Source organism: Strix uralensis, chromosome 1 (genome assembly GCF_047716275.1).
Source record: "Strix uralensis isolate ZFMK-TIS-50842 chromosome 1, bStrUra1, whole genome shotgun sequence".
Lineage (NCBI taxonomy): Eukaryota > Metazoa > Chordata > Aves > Strigiformes > Strigidae > Strix > Strix uralensis.
In genome coordinates this window covers 27992852-28014129 of record NC_133972.1, presented here as the reverse complement: position 1 = coordinate 28014129, position 21278 = coordinate 27992852, and the positions used below count along the sequence as shown (strand labels likewise).

The window sequence follows — 21278 nt, the reverse complement described above, 5'->3', positions numbered from 1 at the left end:
TGCGAGAACCAACTCTGCAGACACCAGGGTCAGTGAAGAGGAGGGGGAGGAGGTGCTCCAGGCACCAGAGCAGAGATTCCCCTGCAGCCCGTGGTGCAGACCCTGGTGAGGAAGCTGTGCCCTGCACCCATGAAGGGTAACAGTGGAGCAGATCTCCACCTGCACCCCGGGGAGGGCCCCACGCTGGAGCAGGGGGATGCACCCAAAGGAGGCTGTGACCCCATGGGAGACCCACGCTGGAGTAGGCTCCTGGCAGGACCTGTGACCCCATCGGGCACCCACACTGGAGCAGTCTGTTCGTGAAGGACTGCACCCTGTGGAAGGGACCCATGCTGGAGCAGTTTGTGGAGAACTGCAGCCCATGGGAAGGACTCACATTGGAGAAGTTCGTGGAGGGCTGTCTCCCGTGGGAGGGACCCCACACTGGAACAGGGGAAGAGAGTGAGAAGGAGCGGCAGAGACAACGTGTGAGGAACTGACCACAATCCCCATTCCCCATCCCCCTGAGCTGCTGGTGGGAGGAGGTAGAGAAAATCAGAAATGAAGTTGAGCCCAGGAAGAAGGGACAGGTGTGGAGAAAGGGTTTTAAGAGTTCTATTTTCTCCTTAGCCTACTCTGATTTCATTGGCAATAAATTAAACTAATTTCCCCAAGTCAAGTCTGTTTTGCCCATGACAGTAATTGCTGAGTGATCTCCCTGTCCTTATCTCAACCCATGAGCCTTTCATCGTATTTTTCTCCCCCTGTCCAGCTGAGGAGGGGGTGTGATAGAGTGGCTTGGTGGGCACCTGGCATCCAGCCAAGGTCAACCCACTACAGGTAGAAAATACACCACTCCCACAAAAATAAATCAAATGTAAAAAAGATACACCTAAATAGCTTGATTATTGCATTCCTTAAATGAAATAAAGTTATTTTTGTACTGATAGTTTTACTGCTCATTACTGTGATGATTAGTAATATAATAGTTCTACTTCAGAAAGAAAAAAAAATGACTTTATTGTATTTTTCTATTATTCTCCTCTCTCAAAAAATATTTTTTTTTAAAGTCAAGTATTCCCCATAATTATAGTAGAAAGCAACACTGTTTAAAGATGTTAACTCTCTATTCACAGCATGTGAAAGTTGCAGAAGCTCTCCATGTCTCAGCTTCCTGGAAATAATCCTCACCCAGGTGGGGTAAACTATCATGATTTCTAGAAGTGGCAAGGCAGAACTCCTGTTCTGACCTTTAATCTCCAGGCTGACCATTAATAAAGCTGCAATTAAAGCAGGTATTGTCACAGCCCCTCATCCCTTCCAACCACCCATAGCTAACACAGAAAATTCAATTCCACAGCATCCTGAATAGAATTTTTCTGAGGTTTCTCACGCCCGCACCACCCCCAGCATTCCTCTTACCCTTCCACGGAGAAGCACACATTGCAGTTTAGTAAGTGGTATGTCTCTGTACAATAAACATTTTTCCGATGTATTTTACTAGCAGATAGAAACTTGGTACTTACGAATATAAAGTCAGTTTATCCAAATCATTGTGCATATTGAAGGCATACACTTCTCCCAAATGAAAAAGCTTTTCCAATGCCTCATAAATAAATATGATGCATATAAGCGCTGCAAAAGCTTCCTCAGTAAATCGAGTGATGTAACACACAAGGCTGCTGGCATCTGTGGCTACAAGCACTATGCATAAAAATGCAGTCCACAGACCAATGCTAGTTCGCAAGGAAAGGTAGGAAAGATCATAATCCCTGCATGAAGAAAGAAACAAAAGTATTAACTGAGCCAGGAGTCACCTGTGCTATATTCTATTTGAAAACAAATACTGAGGCCAAGCTCTATAAGTATTCACCACTATTCTCATCCTTGAGGTTAACTCTGAAGGAATCTGAAACTTTTCTGTCTCGTCTTCCACCAAAGCAATGCAACACTGCAAGGTGTTTCCAGGATTCAGGGTGCAACTACCTAGTTTGGGGATGATCTTTCCAGAACTACCTAGATGACTTCTCCTAGAGGGCAGATCAGTCTCTGTTTACCCCTGCAGAATCAAAGCCAACATCTCCACACAGTCAGAACATAGCTTTTAAGTCCTAGCCACTTCGTAACACTGATTTTCTCATTAAGGCTCACCAGTGCCTCACAGCTTTGCCAAACCACATCCATCTCTCAGTCTCTTTCTGCTGTATTTACATCTTCATGGACATCCACTTTTAACACACAACTGCTTTCAATTAAAGCTATTCTAACAGTCTAGGAAATTAGAAAGTGCATCAAGCTAACACAAACGTCACTTACCTGCAAAATTTAAATAATATTTTTTCAAATACTAGAACTGGTCCAGTGCTCCCCAAAATAGTAAGAGGTTGCCCAGCAAAGAGAGAATAGGCAATCCCAGTTAATGAGGCTCCAAAGAGAGACTCTATTGCACTCTGTTTGGGGGAAAAGAAAGTGCTGTAACTATGCTGCCTTTCAGGTTAGTGTTTAGCATCACATCTGCATAAATACAGTTTTAAGAGGCATTAACTTAGAAACAAGACAAGATGTAAAAACACTGCAATTAATATTGATGTTTGAGACAAGAGTAACTTAACACAGTTTTGCAGTAACAATACCATGGACAAAAGATTTTGAAAACTTCACTCCTGAGAAACATAAAGCCATCCAAAACCATGAGAACAAGCTACTAGTCCTGCTAGCTATGGAGGAAAAACATACCAACAATTACTACAAATTAAAGAAAAAAAAGTTACTCAACATGTAGTTTATGGAAAGAACTATCTGTCTCTGTAAAGAAAATAGATATAGAGATATATATATATATTGCAACATACCTGTACCAAGACATGATACGGTGTGCCGTATCAAACCTGCATCAGTCAACCAGGCATTACAAAAGAAAAAACTGACAGGCAGAGGTGCAGGGGAAATTACTGAACAATATTGGTTTATGTATACATGACACCAAAAATAAATGAGCAGTAAACCAATGTCCCACCTGGTAATGCATTTCTTTTCATTGAAGTAAGATTATCTACTTCAGTTCTTGAATTAAATGTTTTACTATAACATTTTCTGCTAAAAAAAATAGTTACAATGCACCTCAAAAGAGAGGGGCAGGACTTTTTAGATACTAAAATGAAATTAAAGTTACTTGAAAGTAGTTAACTACACCATTTACAACTATGAGAAGTCATGGATTATAGATTAAAGGGTTCCTGGTGGAATTTTAAAGTGTTCACTATTTTGCAATCGTGCAAGCCTAAGAAAACAGTATTTATGCAAACTTCAGCTCCAATTCAGGAAAGCATCTGAAACTGGGTAAAATGGTTTCCTGAACTGGGGCTATTAAAAATTAAAACATGGGTCCTTCGTTCATTACATTAGAAAAAAAATATATATAATCCCAGTCTCTCGTTCTATTATCTTTGAATTAGTGCTTTTGGTTAGTCAATGCATTAACCTTGGGGCTCTCAATCAGGGTGGCAGGGACAGGAGCACGGTGGAGGTGATGACCTCTGGGAATGTGAGGGAAGGTTTCAAACACAAACTGTGTACCTTACAATGTCAGCTACTGTGCTTGAACATGTGTGTGCAGTGACTAAATTTTATATTCAATGATGCACACCAAGTATCTGAAGGCAGGAACAAACCCGCAAACAATTCCAGATAGCTAAAAGAAAGAAGGTGTTTAAGAATCAAGCTTTAAAAGGAGCATATTTTCATAATTATACATGATGTACATTCAAAAATTACATCAACATTTTGATAACCATTTCTACATTGAGTGGCAAAAACAGCACATGGAAAAGATATAATTTATTTCTGTATTTGCTATTAGCTTGAAGCGCTACTTCAATAAACAAAAATCTGACTCAACAGCATTACTTGAAAGAGATAAAACAGGTAACTGAATTTTAATGTAGTACAAGCTTAAGAACTTGATCTAAGTATCAAGAAGAATTTTTACAGCATCATAAGCTTTACCAGAATCTCAAAATTTGTAAAGGATATGTCTGAATACATCCTTCCCTCCCCCAAAAGAACAGTGGCCTGTTTCTTCATGATAGATTTAAAAACAGAAAATACACTTCAAACTAGTTTACTCTGTGAGCCAATTGACACAAACACTAAGTTATTAACATTGCTGATGTTAAGTATTCTTTCCCTGCTCCAAACAACAAAATGCAATGATATTTTGGTTAAAAAGGTGCTGGTGTTATCTACTGTCCAACATAACACTACTAAAATTTTGTATGTGTATGGTTTATATTCAAGTCATTTACAATGAAGAGTATTTTCTGCTCATAAACCTTAGCCACTTTCTTTTATTGTTAACAACATACCATTAGTGAAAGCATATACATATCCTGTCCATTACTTAAACACACAATTGACTGCTACCCATACACTGCAGGCATTATCATCCTTGTAGGCCTACTACTCAAGGCCAGTAGATGTTCTTGGCTATCCACCTTGAGCCTCCAACTTTGCCTAAAGTAGGCCTAGTGGGATGGTGCACCTTTACTGCTATTCATTATTTTTAAGTAGCCAAAAAGTAGGTAATGCAAGCCTTTTCTCAATTCATGAAGCCATTCATCCAATAAGGCAGGATAAACATTTTTTACCTCCACTGTGCATCTTCTCCTGTTCACATGGGTTCCCCAACATTTTCCACAGCAATTACCTTTTGGGGAAGATCTGCTTTGGGGCAGGCTAATCAAGTGCTGTGGGTAAATTCTTCAAATACAAGTATAAATAAATGAGACAAATGCACACAGTGACTTGCCTCTGAAGGTCTAAAAGCCTGGCCACTACCATTCTTTGTACTCACTATTCTGCCTTGTGTAGCTTCTCCCAGGAGCCCTCCAAAAGTGATTACAGGAGACATACAGGCACAGTATAGGAAAAGAATCGAGGCCAGGCACTGCAGGCTTAATGCATCCTTGAAGTCACTCAAGAAAAAAGGTGCTTTCCTTTGGATGTCAAGTATCAAACCACCAAAAAGCCTAAATAGGTGAGATGAAACTCGTCAAACTGTACACTAAAGGATTCTAGCTAGTTCAAAACTATGGGCTACACATGACTGCCAGTGCCTATTGCCAGCACAAATTAGCTATTTCATAATCCAGATTAAAGCATAACAGTTTAAAATGTAAACAAGAATCTTATCTATTCCAATTCAGTAGTATTCCAAATATAATCAATCAGGCTATCCGCATTTTTAAAAGCTGGCTAGGTACTTTTGTATATGGGCTAGATACTGAAAAAAATCTTTGCAAGCAATTTTACCTAAATAATGTTTTAAGTCAAATCTGGTTTACGGTATTCAAAACAAGGAACAAAAGAAATATGTTAAACCTCAACCAAGACCCCTGCATTGATACATTTCCATATTACTACTCCAATGAGTAGTTGTTGCTTTTTGATATAAATTCTCTACATACATATGGTTATGTCCATAAATAAATTTAGGTTTATCATTTTAACAGTGTTTTCACCTGGAGTATAGAGATATTCTACAAATGAAAATACAAAAGCAGACATGTATAAGTTAGTTCAACTGAGTAAAGTATTAGCAAGAAATTAAAAAGTTTCCGACAGTTTCAAAAAAATTTTCAAGATTCCAAAATACTAGGTATACTTTTTACCTACAAAAATTTGATTATATTTTGAACTATTAAAAAAATGAAATTCTTCCATTCCTAAGAAAAACAATAGTCTCATCTAAAGATAATTCTGTGAGCAGGAATTAACTTCTTGGCTCCACATACTGTCTGCAAAAAGGCAAAAAGTAAGTATAACAAAGCCAAAATGGTAAAAATCAACACAAATGTTGTAAAGTCTTTCTTGCAAAGCTATGAGATCCTAAGGTTTAATCTTAACCAGGTATTTCCAATGTTGGGGACATTTTTGGCAAGTATTTCGGAATTAATGGAGAACAACAATGTAACTCAACTAAAAGAAATTCCTTCCATTTTATTTTAGATCTAAAAGAAATTTAACCAAAACTGAAACCTAACCAATACCAAAGCGTTTTTTGCCGCTTTATACTCCTTGTTGTTCCATTTTGCATGTTTGATAAAACAAACCTTCATTAGTGGAAATTTTTAGTAGCTAGCCCAATACTGGAAATTGTATATTCCTGCTATAATTATGATAATTGCATGCTCTTGACAATTAAAAATTAAAACCCAACTCTTAGAAGTTAGTTAAATTAGGCAGCATCTTATATGAAATCCTTCGCAAGTGTGTTGAGAAACATTGCCACAGGCTTGAAAATGCTTTAAGCAGATTGGCATAGGCAAGAATCCAACACTTGAAAAGGAAAAAGGATGCGTTCTGACACTTACACCATGACTTTTTTTATGTTCAAATGTCATGATTAAAAACTGTGAAGACTTATGACTTTTATTTCTTTATGGTAGCTAGTATTTATGGAAGTGAACACACCTTCCAGTTCTCTCAAGTTCAGGTCCAGCATGATGGCCTTCTTCTTTGAGAGTCTCTCCTGTAGGAGTAGATCCATTTGGAAATTTAGGTACCTTCCTTTTCTCCTACAGAAAAAAGAAAAAAAAAAAAGGGGGGGGGGGGGGGGTGGAAATCATACTTTGAGACTGCCTTTGCACTAAAAAGTATAATTCAAAGACAGACTGCAGAGACTCCATGCTTTCCAAACCTTTTTCATATTCCCAGCTTATCAGCAGTTCTCCATTTGCCAAATTCATCTTTTGTTGAATACGGATTACTAGAACTGTACAGCACTCCCCAAAAGATCTTATTAGTACCTTGCACAACAGTATTAATCTTCCCTATTTCTAGAAGAAATGTCCCTGAAACATGATGAAACAAAGTGCCTTTTCAAGACACAGTAGAGGCTCAACCATGAGGCCTAAAAAATCTTTAGATTTTTTTTTTCCTCAATCATTTCCAGAGCAGAAGCCTCTAGCTTCTAACAGAAAATGACCTCACTTTATGACACAGAGAGCATTTAGTTGAAGTAGAAATGAGAAGTCACTCCAGTATAAATAAGAAGTCATTCCCCTATTGAGCAAGCTGCTCACCAGCTCCTCATAAATTTCTCAGCCAAGCTTGCCTTCCAAAAACCCACAAGCCCTGCCTATTTTGGAAATGAGTTAAGTGGTAACTTCAGGCTATTCAGGAATAAACTGCAGTGCTGTCATCCCTTTCATTCCACTCCCTTCCCCAAGTCACCACTGGATTTGACACCAACCTCAACCTTCTGAATCAAGACCACTGGTCTATCCCCCCACTTCTGATCCTGGTGGCAGGAATTCCCCTCAGTTGTAAAGAGGGAAAAAGGGAAAAAAGCAGAGTCTCTCTAAGGTCCAGCTTCCCCCTGGCTCTCATTCTAAATTTGTATCACAATTGAGTGATATGATCTATTTTTATCTATTTCATAAACATTCCATGAACATTATATGCTAGACAATATACATTAAAACATTTCAATGTCATATATAAATAAAAGTTTTTAAGAATTACAATATTATTGCTGTTCATTGTTAGATTAATAATAAAATTTATAATATGAACTCAGGTGCAATTTTGGACCAATTCTCCTAGATCTCACATGAAGTCATTTCAGTATTACAAAAGAAAATACAGTAAATACAATTTACTTTAAAAGTACAGCAGGAGACTGATCCAACACTTTTTTTTTCCCTTAAATAGACTATTCACTTGTTCTTCCAAATGGATGCGGGGGCTGGTTTACTAAAGTTTATATTCACTACACAATTTACTCGCATTGAGAAATGGCGTTTTCAAAGTAAAAATCACAGGAACTCTACTGAACTTTTTTTTCTTTTACCTGGGAAGGAACGCTTTTTGGTGGCTCAATTCGTATAGATGGATCCCATTCTCCTGGAGGCAGGACTGTCACTTGGTCTAAAAATTCATCAATTCCTGACAACAAATCATTTCGGTCTTTTGCTTTATAGGCAACATCATGGAAAACCTGCAAGAAGAAAGCACCCAATTTTTTTTGTTTTGTTTTGTTTTTGAAAAAAAAGGAAGTGATTACAAGGAACACTTCATTATTGTTAAGAAGGCATGGGAAATTTTTTAAAGGTCCTCAAAAGTTAGGCTTTTATTTTACCTACATACTTTTGCATTAAGAACTACCTGCATGCACACCCCTAGGGAAGATAAAATAAGGAAGTCATATCTCCAAACTCAAAAGGAATATTGAGTTCATTTCTAAAATTAATTAAAAAGTTAATCTTCAATATTCAGTAAGTCAAGTTCACGTACTATTGCCTGAATCATTCTGCCCTACAGTCACTGTGTCACTATGCTGTGCTAAATCAGGACAAAAACCAAACCCTGTGCTGTTTTACAGACTACTACAACACAAATTGAATTGACAAATGGGTAGTATTTAAACAAAACAATCCCTGAATCCCAAGTTGCACTTTACAGAGAGGAAATGTTAGTTTTGCTAGAAAACACTCTTTGCAGAATATGATCCTAAACTGCTTCTGCACATTTGAAACCTGAACTGTTTGTCTCCAAAGAACTGACCATTAAGTCTTCTCATTGTAAATTAGACCTTTTAAGCCCAATTAGGGCTTTTTTGACCACTGAATAATTTGAATTTTTCTATTTCAGTGATCTACAGTATTCCTAAAAATCAGCCTACCTAAAAAACTAGAAGCAGCAACTAAAGCTTTTAATAGTCAGTTCTCACACTGGACAAATACTGTATTCACAGACTAGTTGCCCAGTTGTAAAATGACCAATTTCTGGTTTACATTTCCAACCTTTAAATTGTTTTAAAGTAAAGAAATATTAGAAATTTCTGCTAGATAACTGTAATAATTACCAGCAAATCAGCAGGTGGCGCTCAATGCAGAGTCAGATTTAAAACATCCTGATTTTGTTCAATAAGATGACAACAGTCTTAAAAAGTCCTGATTCCCCTGTGCTCTTTAAAACCATTCACCGGGACTCTAACCATATGACTTCAAATGCCTAGTAAAATGATAATTTTAATTATTTGACCTCACTTTGATAAAAATAAATCTGTGCTGACTCAATCGCATGCATTCTTAAACTTTGTCTGGAACACTTACGCAGTTTGTCCTCTCCTTTTCAACATACAGTGATTCATATCGGATGCAGTTCTATTTAATAGTTTAATACAAAAATTAAATCTATACATCAAAGCTAAAATATTTTCTAAAAAAATTTTCTTCAAGAAAGACAAAGGGAAAAGTTAGTTTACCATTATCTAGTTCACTAACACAAGAAATCAGTAAGTTTAAGAGTTTTTCATTTAACCAGATTGGGTTTTTTTGGTTAATCTGTTTCTCCAGAATACATTTATTGAAAACAGTCAGTAAATACTTTAGTCTAGATTTCTTTAACTACATGTGTTTAGAATACATCACTCACATCATCTGTCATAAGTGTTGCTATTGATCTTCCAATCTCATGGTACTGCGGAGCTTTTCCTGCTGGTCCCAGCAACAAAAACAAAAACCTGTGGAGAAAGCAATCAAGATGAATACGGCTGACTCATTTGAATATACTCAGAGGGTTCTTTAAAACTAATGTTTAAGGAAAATTTAGTGGTGAAGTAAAAATATCTCTTCACCATTTCACATCTTAAACACCACTGCAAGACTAAGAAAAGACTCACTTCAAAGTCATTACTGGAAGGAACTGGAATCCTGAACCAAAATTACTCTGAAATCTTCTTAATTAAGCCTAATTTTTCAACTTCTTATAATGCCGTAAATGTAGTACAAATTCAGAGGCTAGAGTTCAATGAGTATTTCCCTCTGGATTATAAGACTTTCTGACATTCCCACTGGCAAAGACCCCTTAGCGAGGGCCTAGGAGCCTTATCACCCGTTCTAGCTTCTCTAATGATCACCTCTTCACGGGAGTTAAGACCTCTCACTTGCTGTGACTGGGTACATCACACAGCGGATGCAGAGATATACTTCAAGCAACACACTGGACATACTCATATAGGCATACCCTCATCCAGTGTCAGTGGAACGGAAGGGAGCCTGAATTTTGAACACCTAAGGTAAGAGTGACATTTTGGGAAGGGAATCCAACCTGTGGATGGGTCACAGCATATGTTAACAGACAGTTTCCATTTCCAATCACAATAACAGTTATCACACTTCAGAAACAAAAAAAAACCTCCAAAAAACCAAACCAAACACTTGAACAGGACTTGTATCTTATAAATTCAAAAGGATACAAACCAAAGTGAACCTCAGTAATTCTTTCCACAACCTTCTTCCTATACTCCATGAAAATGAAGTTACTAAGGACAACACATTTGAAAAAAGTAGTGCATCTTTCACCTCACAGTACAAAAAGTTCGATGTTATTTTTCCTTTGCAAGTTGACTACCCTAACTGAAACTGAAATTGCATCTTCAATATCAAGTACACTATTCAAATCTGCAAGTCTACACCATTCTGAAAAATTTAGGACAGGATAATTTTACCAACATTAATACAATAATCTGTATGCAGAAATTTTGGAATTTCCTAATAAACATTAGGAGCACTAATGTCAATTCCCACATCTATTTAGAAGAACACTGCCAAGATTATTTCTGCCTTTCATTAAGAGTATATACGCTGAAAGTTACAAAGATAAACAAGCACACTGATATTTTAAAACATTAAAAAAAAACACCAAAAAACATAAATATACATATTTATGCCAAACACCACAAACCAACCCAATACATCAATGTGCGCAGAAAATGAAGTGTCCTCTATGATGACTGATAAAATGACCTGCTATCTGCATCATGGAACCTGCATTTTGACATTTTGATCATCTGTGGTAAATACACCCACAGTACACTGGCAAGATCCATGATTTTGGGGGGCTGGGTGCACCAGGCTGAGTGGCATATTGCAGATTGAAAAACAATTCAACATATTAGCTGCAAATTGATTACTTACAGTGTCAATCATGTAGATTTGGGCATATAAGAAAAAAAGTTAAGTTTTTGCACCACCTAGGTTATTCATGTACAGCGTATTTGTATGCAAAGAGCAGAGCTTCAGATTAGACAGACTTTCAGACTTAGGGACTCTTCCCCACTGTCACGCTGTGTCATGTTGACAGGAACTGTAACAATCTTCATGTCCATCTTTAACATGACAACACAACCTTGGAAGACTCATTGCTTTTACTCCAGGTCAGCTATCAGTTTCAACTTCTGAACTTGCTTAAGACAGCATCATTATATATATGTAAAGCATTCAGAGAATTTTATGGTGGATCTCATTTCTTCAATTTTTGCAACAAATGACTGGAATCATGTTAAACAAAAGTCTACATTTCTTGATCTTAATGGAGTATGTATAAAAGTTTACAATTATTTGAGATCTTAAATATTATCATCTTATTGTATAAGTAAAGCCAGACTTTCCAAGCATTTATTTACCGTGTAGGAACTGGAACCTCTGTGAGACCTGAGAGAAGCACAGCAGGGGAGAGCCTCACAAAAGCAATAATAGGTCTTTCTAAAAAATCTACTTCTCCCACTAACACATTTGATGCTTCTGCTCCTGAAGGAATTTTCCTCATGAAGTTCATATCAACCTATTCATACAAAGATGAAACAAGTGTTTATTCCCTTATATTTGTTAGCATAAATTCTATAACATAATTGTAAGTTTATCAGTATTTACTAGACATTTATGCTACAAAGAAAAATAAAAAAGCAAATTAAATATCCCACAGTACAGAAAAGACAAACATATGTAGGAAAATGTCAGCCAGCCAGTCAACTAATAAACTATTTTCTAAAAGTTAGAATTACTACACCTACTGTATTCTACAAGACTCCAAACTGCATAACCACCTTTTTAATATTACTTATCACGACAAACATTCCGTATAGGACATAACTTAACAAAAAACTATGCACAATTAACTAAGGAGAGTTCATGTAATTACGCATGGTTTCTAGAATGCAATTAGTTATTTCACAGCTACGTATTTCAAATGCATCAATTTTGAAAACTAATTTCTATGTTTATGTTTTCATCCATAAAAAACATGATGGCTGAAAATCTTAACATTCGTTTCTGTACATAAGTACAGAAGAGCATTAGAAAATGGTACAGCACATGAACTCTGTGTTCACATACATATACAAACACACAAGCACCAGTTATGTTGCTATCTAGAGAACTTACAGGTGGCCTCTTGAGTCCCACACCAAGTGTGCCACAACTACAGTGCCAGGAGGCTGACTCCTGCCCAACAGGAGACAAGGCAGGTGTACAGAAGGACAGGCCAAGCAAAAACAAAAACTGTGACAGGAGCAGGAATACATGGCACCTGCCACAATTAGATGAGAACTACATTTTAAGTTAGCTTTCCTTAAACATTACTATTTAACTTGGCAAACCACTTTTCTTACAGTGTTTCTTTCACACTACAGATGACACTACAGACTGAGTTTTATAGTAAAAGCCATAATGGAACTTGCCCAGCAAATTTAAATTATGAATGAAGTACAAGGGATTTACAGTACTACACATGATTTCCTTCAGAATGTGATATTATATGCTTCTAATGATTAAGATGTACAATAACTTTTGTACAGCAAACTCACAAAACATACAAAGCAAATCCCCTTTAAAAGCCCTCTTTACAAAAAAACCCAAGTCAGCCCTAGAAAAAAAAAATATTACACCACCATCTACAAAATTGTTTTCATAAGAGTCTTTACACCAGATCTGAAAATACCTCCCTCTACATGAGAAAGTACAGCACCTGCACTCTTCAAGTTACCAAAATACTGAAAAGATCAAACAGAAAGTTCAGTCCCCCTGGGAATTTTTTCAAAACATTTGACACATTTAGCCCACACTATATTCTGACACTTATACGTACAAGTTATGTCTTAGTACCTATGTCTTGGGTACGCTCGTACACATGTGTACGTATGTGTGTCTTAGTTTAACTAAGAGGGAAGTTACAACCACATTTTTGTTACACAGTTATTTTGTGCTAAACATTAAGGTATTTAATCTTATTTACCTTACTAAAATCAACCGTGCTGTTTTCTCTGCTTCCTCCTGTCCCAGTACCTTTAACGTCTCCACTTTTCCCAGTATCTAAATTTCCAGGTGCTGACTGTGGAGATGCTAATAGCCCTAAATTAAAACAAAGGCGGTAAGTTCAAAATGGTGTATGAATTGAACTGAGTATGCAACACTACCAAAATTCAACGTGGCAGCTTGCTTAAAGCAAATGTGCAAGTTATTCAGTAAGAGTGCCCTACATTAGTATCATAAATGCAACATTAACAAGTCACTGAGTTGTCAAAATAATGACATAAATTTAAAAAATTAAGTATTGCCCAAATGATGGCCATTTGCAGAACAGTCACCAGAAAACAAGACCTACTTTCATTGCAGAAAAAATAACAACTGTTGACATTTCATTCCTAACTGCTCTAGTAGTTAGTAGATAGCATCTTCACTATATTTAGAAGTCCTCAAACACCAAAAGCAAACACCTCTGCTATCTAGTGTGCTGTGTAGCAGTTATTTCAATTGTAAAAAGCCTCGGCAAGCCTCAGGCTACAACTACAAGGAACAGTTAACTGGCAGTTAACTAATCTGTACAAGTAAATAGTACTACATGAAGGACAGAGAGCTTGAGAACCATGATTTCAATCAACAGATGAAAGCTCCAACTATTGACCTGACCAGATGTTACTACATGAAATGGCGTCTCTAACACATTAGGCTAAAGAAGCATGTACAATGAAGTTATTCAAGTTAAACGTACAGCTTCCCTGTAACATCTGCACCAAGACAAATCCATTTTATGTAGTTTGCTACATTCCTAGCAACATTGAAATGAAGGTTCAGTGAAGAGTGTAAAAGGCAAGTAACCCAGGTGTTCATACACATTGAATTCCATGTTGCGCCATGGTTATCCCTACCCAACTATCATTTGAAAGCTGGTCTAGGCATGCATAACCAAGCCCAAATCCCCTCTTCTGGATTACAGAGCTTTTACTTGTTCAGCTTAACATGCACTAAAAGTGCATTTGGCCTTGCTTGTCTACACTAGACCTTTCAGGTATGGTGATAAAACATGCTTTAACATGCTTTCAAAACCACATCTAGACAAAGACTAAAGTCTAAACATTGTATTACATGCAGAAAATTTGTATTTAGGTCAAGTGTCGTTCTAGTCAAGATAAAACTGGAGTCCTCACTGGCTACCTTTTGCTATTGTTCTATCACAACTACTGCTGCATAACTACTTGTATCCCTCCAATGTTTATTAATTTAGCAATCTGACATTTTTTAGCATTTCAAATGACAACTGAAGTAATTTTATTTGATCCCCAAATTTATTTCCAAAAAACTCTTTCAAAGAGCCATCATATCTATGGGAAACATGCAGGTCCAAGCCTTCACCATTAATTTTCATTCTTGCAGTTCACAGGGATATAAGTGGTGTGGGTAGTTTTTCCCGAGGCAAAAACCAAATGAAGTTAATAAGCTGTAGTTTCCTTTGTGAATCCTAACATGCACAAGTAATTAGCTAACACTAAAAATACTACATTGAGTTAGCTAGACAAAAAAAAAAAACCACCACCAAACCATCACATTCTACCCTTCTGCTCCAAGATAGATGCATTATTCACAAGAATAGCTAAGAGCAATGAACCACCTGTGAAATCAGCTGTTCAAAGTATTTAACTGCATAAGAGTTGACGTATTTGTAGGACTAGAAATAGAACAGAAATATTAAACAGTTGTTGCAGAAAAGGACCATAATATATAAGTTTACACATACAAACTTTTTTCACTTTTCTCCTCCCTATGTAACAAGAAAGTTAACTGAAGATGTGTATGACTGATGAAAGATGAGCAATAATGTATCATTTTGCACTTCTGGCAAATGCCCTGTGAGCAACAGCAAGCAGAGACTAGAACAAAAAGTGGAGAGACAATCAAGGAGGAGGATTAAGAATAAGGATTCTACATATTAGCATAAACTAGCTTATTATTTCAGTACTAAAGTGATATTTATTCTTCTAAAAGGTTTGCCTTCAAAATTTCTCCAACCAGTCACAGTTAAGGTTCACAAGTTTTGGCACTGATACAGGAACATTTGTCTGATCCCAAAACATGTGTAAATAGTTTTCCTTTCTGTTGGTCTTGCAGCTGAACAGACTGCTGCGCTCACATGAGAATACTGCTTACAGGGCTTCAGACCTGAGCAAGCATTTCCATATGATACTGCATATCATTACACATATCAATTAATCTGATATTTGCAGGGAAACTCTGAATAAAGAATTATCATTTTTCATTTTGAGTAAAAACTCAAATCTCACACTAATAAAAGAACTTACTACTTTCTCTTCTCCAGTACAGTAGATAGAAGAGGCTACTGCTAAAAGAAAGACTACATAGTAGTTTTTCCAGACTGTGAGACAGAGAAACTCATCTAAGTCTTACCATGCTACCAAGGGGATTGTTAAAAATACACAGTACTTTTCTGTTAGGAAGATATACCACCTGCCTCCTCTGAAAGACAACAGTGGATTGAGTCTTGAGTAAATCTGGATTAAAACCTCATAAAATCACTCAAGTTAAAGTACTTATAACTACACCTCCACTAAAGGTAATGTGCATTTTCTAGTTAACTACATTTAATTTAATATTGTGATAACAAAAATCTACTGGACATTACTAGAAAAAGAAAGCAAGAAGAATACAAACATTTGCATCACATCTCTGCTTCAGTAAAAAAAAAAAAAATGTTGGGGAAATGAGTTCAACACCTAAGCATGACTATTCCAATATCATTACATTTATATAGGCAAAGTTTATGAAATACAAAACTTTCAAATACAAAGTCACACCATATTTGTATTTGAGGAAACTAAACTCAACTTTTAAAAACAAATTCCAATGCAGCCTTAACATGGAAAAAAAAAAATTACTCCTAGAAAGCAAGTGTGTAAACCTTTCCGAATTATTATTTTCAATAATTACTGTAAGAGCAAAGCTGTTCTAAATATTATTTTACTCAGCTTTAAAATACATTTTTCAGTGAACCAGAAGACCCCTTAAAACAGGCTGCTTTGTTGTTGTTCACAGACATTAAGAAAGTTTAACGATGCTGGTGAATTAACAGTGTTCATCTTTAGCTGTGACACAGCTCTCTTCCTAGCACTACCTATGGAATTCATTATTCAACAGTTTCAAAGATGGGAAAACAAAAGCTGTTCTTCAACTGATGACAAAAGAAAAAAAAATTGTTAAAGAGAAGCATTTGCCTGGTTGACTTACTATGAACTGATGACTTGCTGATAAAACGTAAACGGTAGACTGAAAGTGTGTCCCTCTTCCCTCCTTTTACAGTAATTCAGTAACCTTCCAGCTATTTAAAAAGACTAAAAAATAAAGTCTGAATAGCACAAGGCCAAGGACAGATGAATGCTAAACAGTAGAAAGCCACCTATTATAACACAGTTCCTAATGCTCCAGGAGACAACCCAACTCAACCATACAGATGTGGAAAACGTATTCAGGGCAATATTCTGAATTGGTAGAGAGGTAATACAGACCATAATCTATAGTGGAATGGACCAAGAGGATTTTATTTTTTTAAAAAAATACAAGGAAGAGGACTTCTTCAGGGTTCCCTTCTAAGTCTGTCTCTCAAACCAGAGATTAGTCCAGTTGCAGCCCTGACGTCATAGCCTGAGAACGTCTTCAAAGGCACCTCTAAGAAAAAAGTGTCTTTCTGTGATCAGATGATTTCTTGAACTAAAAAAGGGGGGGAAACCCAGAAAACAAAAGTGTCTTCCATCATTATGGGTGTTCATCTTTCTCTGGGAAGACTTTTATTTATGGATTAACTGGAAAATCATCCCTTTTAGGTTTTTCCTTTATGAGAAACGACCCCTTGAGGCACAAAAGCAATTTGAACACGACTTGGAGATTCCGGTGGAAAGCTTTATTAGCGATAATAATAGCATCAAATACTTGATCTTCATCCGTTTGCCTTCTCTTGGGTTCTAAAGACCTTGGGTCTGGCATGGTGTCATTCCTGTCGGATGAGTAGAAAATTGAGAACAGGAAAACCAATTACAGCTGTTATTTTACTTCTGGTTTTTAATTACCTTTGAAAGATCACCCAGTAGAGAAAGTGATCTTCATGTGAATTCTCTTAATTTCCCATAAAGAAGCCAGAGAAAGAGTTTTTTGTTTGTTTTTCTGAATTTAAGTAAGGATGGGGCCCCTACTCCAACTCAAGATGACAGCCTACAACACAGTTTGCTTGTTCCTTGTCAGTGACTTGGCTACAAAATGTGAAAAAGCAGATAACCACAGCCTTTCCTCTGTCAGCATATTTTCACTGCTATATGTAACAAGTGTGCTCTTACGTATTAAACAAGTGAGGAAGGAAACCAAGAAAAGCCTCACTGATTAAAGAATTCAGTGAAACTAGCTTCCTCCCCCGCAGTACTCACAGGCATAAATCACACAAACCTACAAGCTAGATTTTGGCAAGATAAATTTCTGGGAAGAAGGAAAAAAAAGAAAAAAAAAAAAAAAAAGAAGGCAGGAGGCTGAAGGCTAAAACTAAAGGTGATCCCCTTAAAAACATGATCTGTCCAGAAGAATCCTGAAGTCTCTAAACAGGCAGTAATTTTGCAAAAGTAAAGCAAGTGTAACACTATGTACACAGAATGCACAAGTTGTGAAACGTTTACTAAAAACAATTGAAGAAACAGTCAGAACTTTCCATCCTTTCTTTCAACTTATCTGTACATCTACGTACCTTTTTACATGTAAAGAACAATAGCTTTGCAAGACAGCAAATTAATAAATTGCTGAGCTCTGACCTACAATTACAAACTCAACTACCTTATCCTATTTTGCATATCAAACACAACAAAACAGAAATCAAGTGTCTGAAGCAGTGTGCTAATGGATAGTTCTCTGGAAGCAGTTGTAGGTGAACTGCCAGTTCTATCATAAACTACTACTGGTTTAAATGGCCCTGGTTTTTAAAAGCACAAAAGCAAAAATAAAACTGTTTGAAGACTCCATGATGCAACTAAACTACAAACACCACTGATACATCACATCCTTCCTAATTCTTTTCATATTCATTTCTAATACTTCACTATATCTTTGGCTGTAGCTATCTCAGGATCTCAAACTGGTTTAAAATATTAACCACTGACAAAAACAACAAAGCAAAACCTGACATGAACTGTAGGTGAGTGAAAGGAAAAGGCCACCATTTTTGACATTTTGCTTACATGCTGTATTTTAAAACCATATTCCTTTTTAATTACACAAATGAAGGTTAATTGTTTTTTTGCTAGCTTTAGTTAAAAGCTAAAAAGTTAAAAATGCCAAATAAGAAAACAGTCAATTGAGAAGAAATAAAACATGCAGGCAGAGGTAACAGTTATCATATTTCTTTGTGCCCAAGTTATGTGCCAAAAACATCGCAATGCAAGTGATCCAGATGCAGAGAGCATCACACATGGACAGCTTAAATTTCAATAGTTGCCTGGTGTTTTGTCAATATTTTCCTCTGTCTTCTTTTCCTGGCTTTCCTGCACTTCTAAGTCCTCCTCAGGTGGGTGGATTATTACTGAAGGAATATCATCACTGGCAGGTGATACCAGCAATTCCTTGCCCTGAAGTGGATTTGGCTGGACACCTGTGGTTGGCGGGTGGCTGCAGGTAGGACTGGAGGGTGGTGTGTTTTGAGGGGTAGTTACAGGGGTTGTACACCTTGAGGTTGCCGGGGTTCCAGCTCTTGAAGAAGGAAGAAGGTAATTGAGAAGAACTGACAAACGGTTTTCTCCTCTCAGGGAAATATTTGAGGCAGAGAGACCTGTTCGCAAAGAGTGGCGGGAGGCTGAAAGGCCTTCCCCTGAGATAAAACAAATGAAACACCATGAGGCTTACAACAGGGGTATACTAAAAAAAAACACAGACACAAATATGCATTAACAATTTACATAGTAAATTGCAAGCTGTATGGGCCAAAACTGTCATACTCATGCAAGTAAGACAAGAGATAAGAGTTAATCTGATTTCAGACATTAGAAAAGTCAGAAGTTACTGATGAGTACCAATTAGAATGGCAAAGATACGTGGGAGAAGATATTATGTTAAAGGCAGTAGGATTTGTTAAATACAACCAAAGAAAAATCTATTTCTTGAAACTGACTCTTACATTTTCCTAGAATTTCTTATTCCAAATTGCATTTTAATGCCATCCAAAAAATACATTAAAAAAAATCATTAGCAGCCAAAATGTTACAAGACTTCAGTTAACTACATCCATTATACACAAAGAATTGTTAATTTTTAAAATTAAAATATTTCAAAATGAACATGATCAAACATATCTAACAGTGTTAATTGCAACTGTCTTCAACTAGAAACCTGGTTTTAATAAGAAGTTTCCTAGTCAGCTATAGTCTCAAGATATATTTTTGAAGAGGGCACGAGGATGAGATACATAGTCCCTTCTCCATTTCTTCTTGCTGTGACTTACCAAACATCTTCACTTGCCTAAAACCAAACCCATTTCTCCAAAATCCATTGTTACTTTTCTTGCCCAATCCAGTTTCAATGTCCCACTAACTTCATATAAAGACAACATAGTCTTGTCATGGTTCCCTCTGATTTAAGTCTGTAATGGATTTCAGTTCTTCCTTAAGCAGGAAGAGATACTGTGTATTTTTATATCAGTACCTCCATTACAATATTTAGCAATACCATTCCTCCCCATTTACCACAAACACTTTTCCTGGAATGGCAGTCTCCTTGAGAAGAGTACTGATTACTTCTCCTACAATTCCTGAAATCAAAAGTGTGCTGTTTTCACATACCATGCCACCAAGCAAGGAAACAGCAAACTAGACACATTTAGTTTCACATTTATACTAGGCACCACAGAGACCAATACAGTGAACAACCCTAGAACAATCTACAAGAAGGAGGTGCAGAAAGTATGCCTAAGTAAAGGTCACATACATTTTTTTCCCCTACCTTTATCAATGGAAGAGTAGATCCTACAGATACAAACTTGATTTAAATTAAGAACAAAAGCCTCAAAGATCAACTATTAAAACTGCAGTGCAGTAAAGACAGGAGGACCAATAAAGCGAACTGGTTGATTTTGTCTATATTAATCACTACCGTAATAACTACACTTCTGTCAGTGTATCTGTGATGAATCGTGAACGTGGGATGTCCTAACACACAAAAGGAGCCTAAAAACGATTATGTACATATGCATGTTTGGTTTACCGGTTTATTACAGGGTAACCATAAGATTATAAAGAAAAAGAATAAAAATCAGTATACACTGGCAAAGAGTTCATCATGTTATATTGGTTTCTTATTTCAGCATATACCCCATATTCTGTTGTAGGAATAGTATTAAGAATGAAATGCACTAGAAAGTGGAAGTGATAAATGAAAAGTAACTGACAAGCAAGAGACCTCAAATACAAAATTCTCAGAATTACAACTGGGGATACAGGTGTTCAAGGATAGGTAAAACCAAGTTTATATGTAAAATTTTCACGCTTGCTAAAAACAGGGAAGTCTGAAGTTATACAAGAAATTATGCTCATATAAATTAGCTCTGTTTTCATTCTAGAAAAAATAATTCTGAAACTATCAGGGAAATATTTAAGCATGCACCATATATTCACTAGCTAACAAAAAGTATCAGAAGGCTTGGGCATTTGCTGGAGCATACTCCAAGTATATAGCGAACTGAGAGCTCCCAACAAGCACTTAATTAAGTGGAATGCAGTCTAAGCAATAAGGCATCTTTCAAGTCAGGAAAGGAACTTCACTTCAAGGAGTGATTCATGAAATTAGTACTAAGTTTTAACTAGACTAAAAATTTCAGTTGAAATTATATGTGTCTTATTTAATGCAAGGCAAAAGAAAACTAGCAAAAGAACAGAGCCAGAAATAGAGGCCATAAGAAATACAAGAACAGAAGCATGCTGCTCTGCAGTATATATTGCTATTTTGACTTTGGAACTGGATGTCTAGAGTAAATGTATTGATATTCCAAAATATTTCCAGGAATTGGTTCAATAAAAGATGTGGTACAGCCTATGAAAACATTGCAAATACCTTTCTTGGGTTTGGGGGTTTTTTTCCCTGTTAGATCCTTCTCTACAAAACAAGGTAAAAATAAACAGTGTCCTAGCTAAAAGTAACAACTTC

At 36.6% G+C, this 21278-nt stretch overlaps 1 protein-coding gene across 2 annotated transcripts in view; it reads right to left on the bottom strand.

Moving 5' to 3' along the window:
• Window positions 1-21278, bottom strand: part of SLC4A7 (solute carrier family 4 member 7) — a 102839-nt gene that overhangs the window by 22222 nt on the left and 59339 nt on the right. Inside the window, exons 7-15 of one of the 2 annotated variants that reach the window (XM_074860931.1) lie at window positions 18583-18951; window positions 13057-13172; window positions 11450-11607; window positions 9418-9505; window positions 7832-7978; window positions 6451-6554; window positions 4832-5006; window positions 2296-2429; window positions 1506-1751 (exon numbers count right to left, since the gene is read on the bottom strand). In XM_074860931.1, the coding sequence (XP_074717032.1) occupies window positions 1506-1751; window positions 2296-2429; window positions 4832-5006; window positions 6451-6554; window positions 7832-7978; window positions 9418-9505; window positions 11450-11607; window positions 13057-13172; window positions 18583-18951 (1537 nt within the window). The remainder of the gene's footprint in view (window positions 1-1505; window positions 1752-2295; window positions 2430-4831; window positions 5007-6450; window positions 6555-7831; window positions 7979-9417; window positions 9506-11449; window positions 11608-13056; window positions 13173-18582; window positions 18952-21278) is intronic. The other variant, XM_074860923.1, reaches the window with a different exon arrangement.